Genomic DNA, 376 nt, shown 5'->3' with positions numbered 1-376 from the left:
GCGGATGGTCCCACCCTGCTCCATAAACAAGGGGCACCATGGGCAGGGAGGCGCTGGAGATACAGACAGAGATTCTGGCTGTGGTACCCAGGTCTGGGGACGCAGTGGGGCCTCCTTGCACGCCCCGGGCACAGCTCCTGCTGCCAGGCAGCCTGGCACCTACCTCGCTCGCAGCGGGTGCCCATGAACCCCGGAGGGCAGATGCATTCGCCGACGTGGTCGTGGCAGACACCGCCGTTCAGGCAGTTGGGGCAGTCCTTCTCACAGGATGGGCCCCATTTCTTCGCAGGGCAGGCTGCGGACAGAGCGGAGGGGGCGCAGGCTGGCACCAGGCTGGGGGGCTGGGTACAGCTGCCCGTCCCCGCGTCCCGGGGGG

General features: G+C 68.6%; 1 protein-coding gene across 1 annotated transcript in view; it reads right to left on the bottom strand.

The window, feature by feature from the left end:
* The window catches only part of TIE1 (tyrosine kinase with immunoglobulin-like and EGF-like domains 1), a gene marked incomplete at its 5' end in the record, with an annotated part of 8,788 nt that overhangs the window by 7,898 nt on the left and 514 nt on the right, over positions 1-376 (bottom strand). Inside the window, one exon of the mRNA XM_010288779.1 lies at positions 164-295. Coding sequence (XP_010287081.1) covers positions 164-295 — 132 coding nt within the window. The remainder of the gene's footprint in view (positions 1-163; positions 296-376) is intronic.

The sequence above is a fragment of the Phaethon lepturus genome, unplaced genomic scaffold (assembly GCF_000687285.1).
Source record: "Phaethon lepturus isolate BGI_N335 unplaced genomic scaffold, ASM68728v1 scaffold40706, whole genome shotgun sequence".
Classification (NCBI taxonomy): domain Eukaryota; kingdom Metazoa; phylum Chordata; class Aves; order Phaethontiformes; family Phaethontidae; genus Phaethon; species Phaethon lepturus.
Note: the sequence above shows the minus strand (reverse complement) of the source record. Positions and strands in the feature narration are given on the sequence as shown.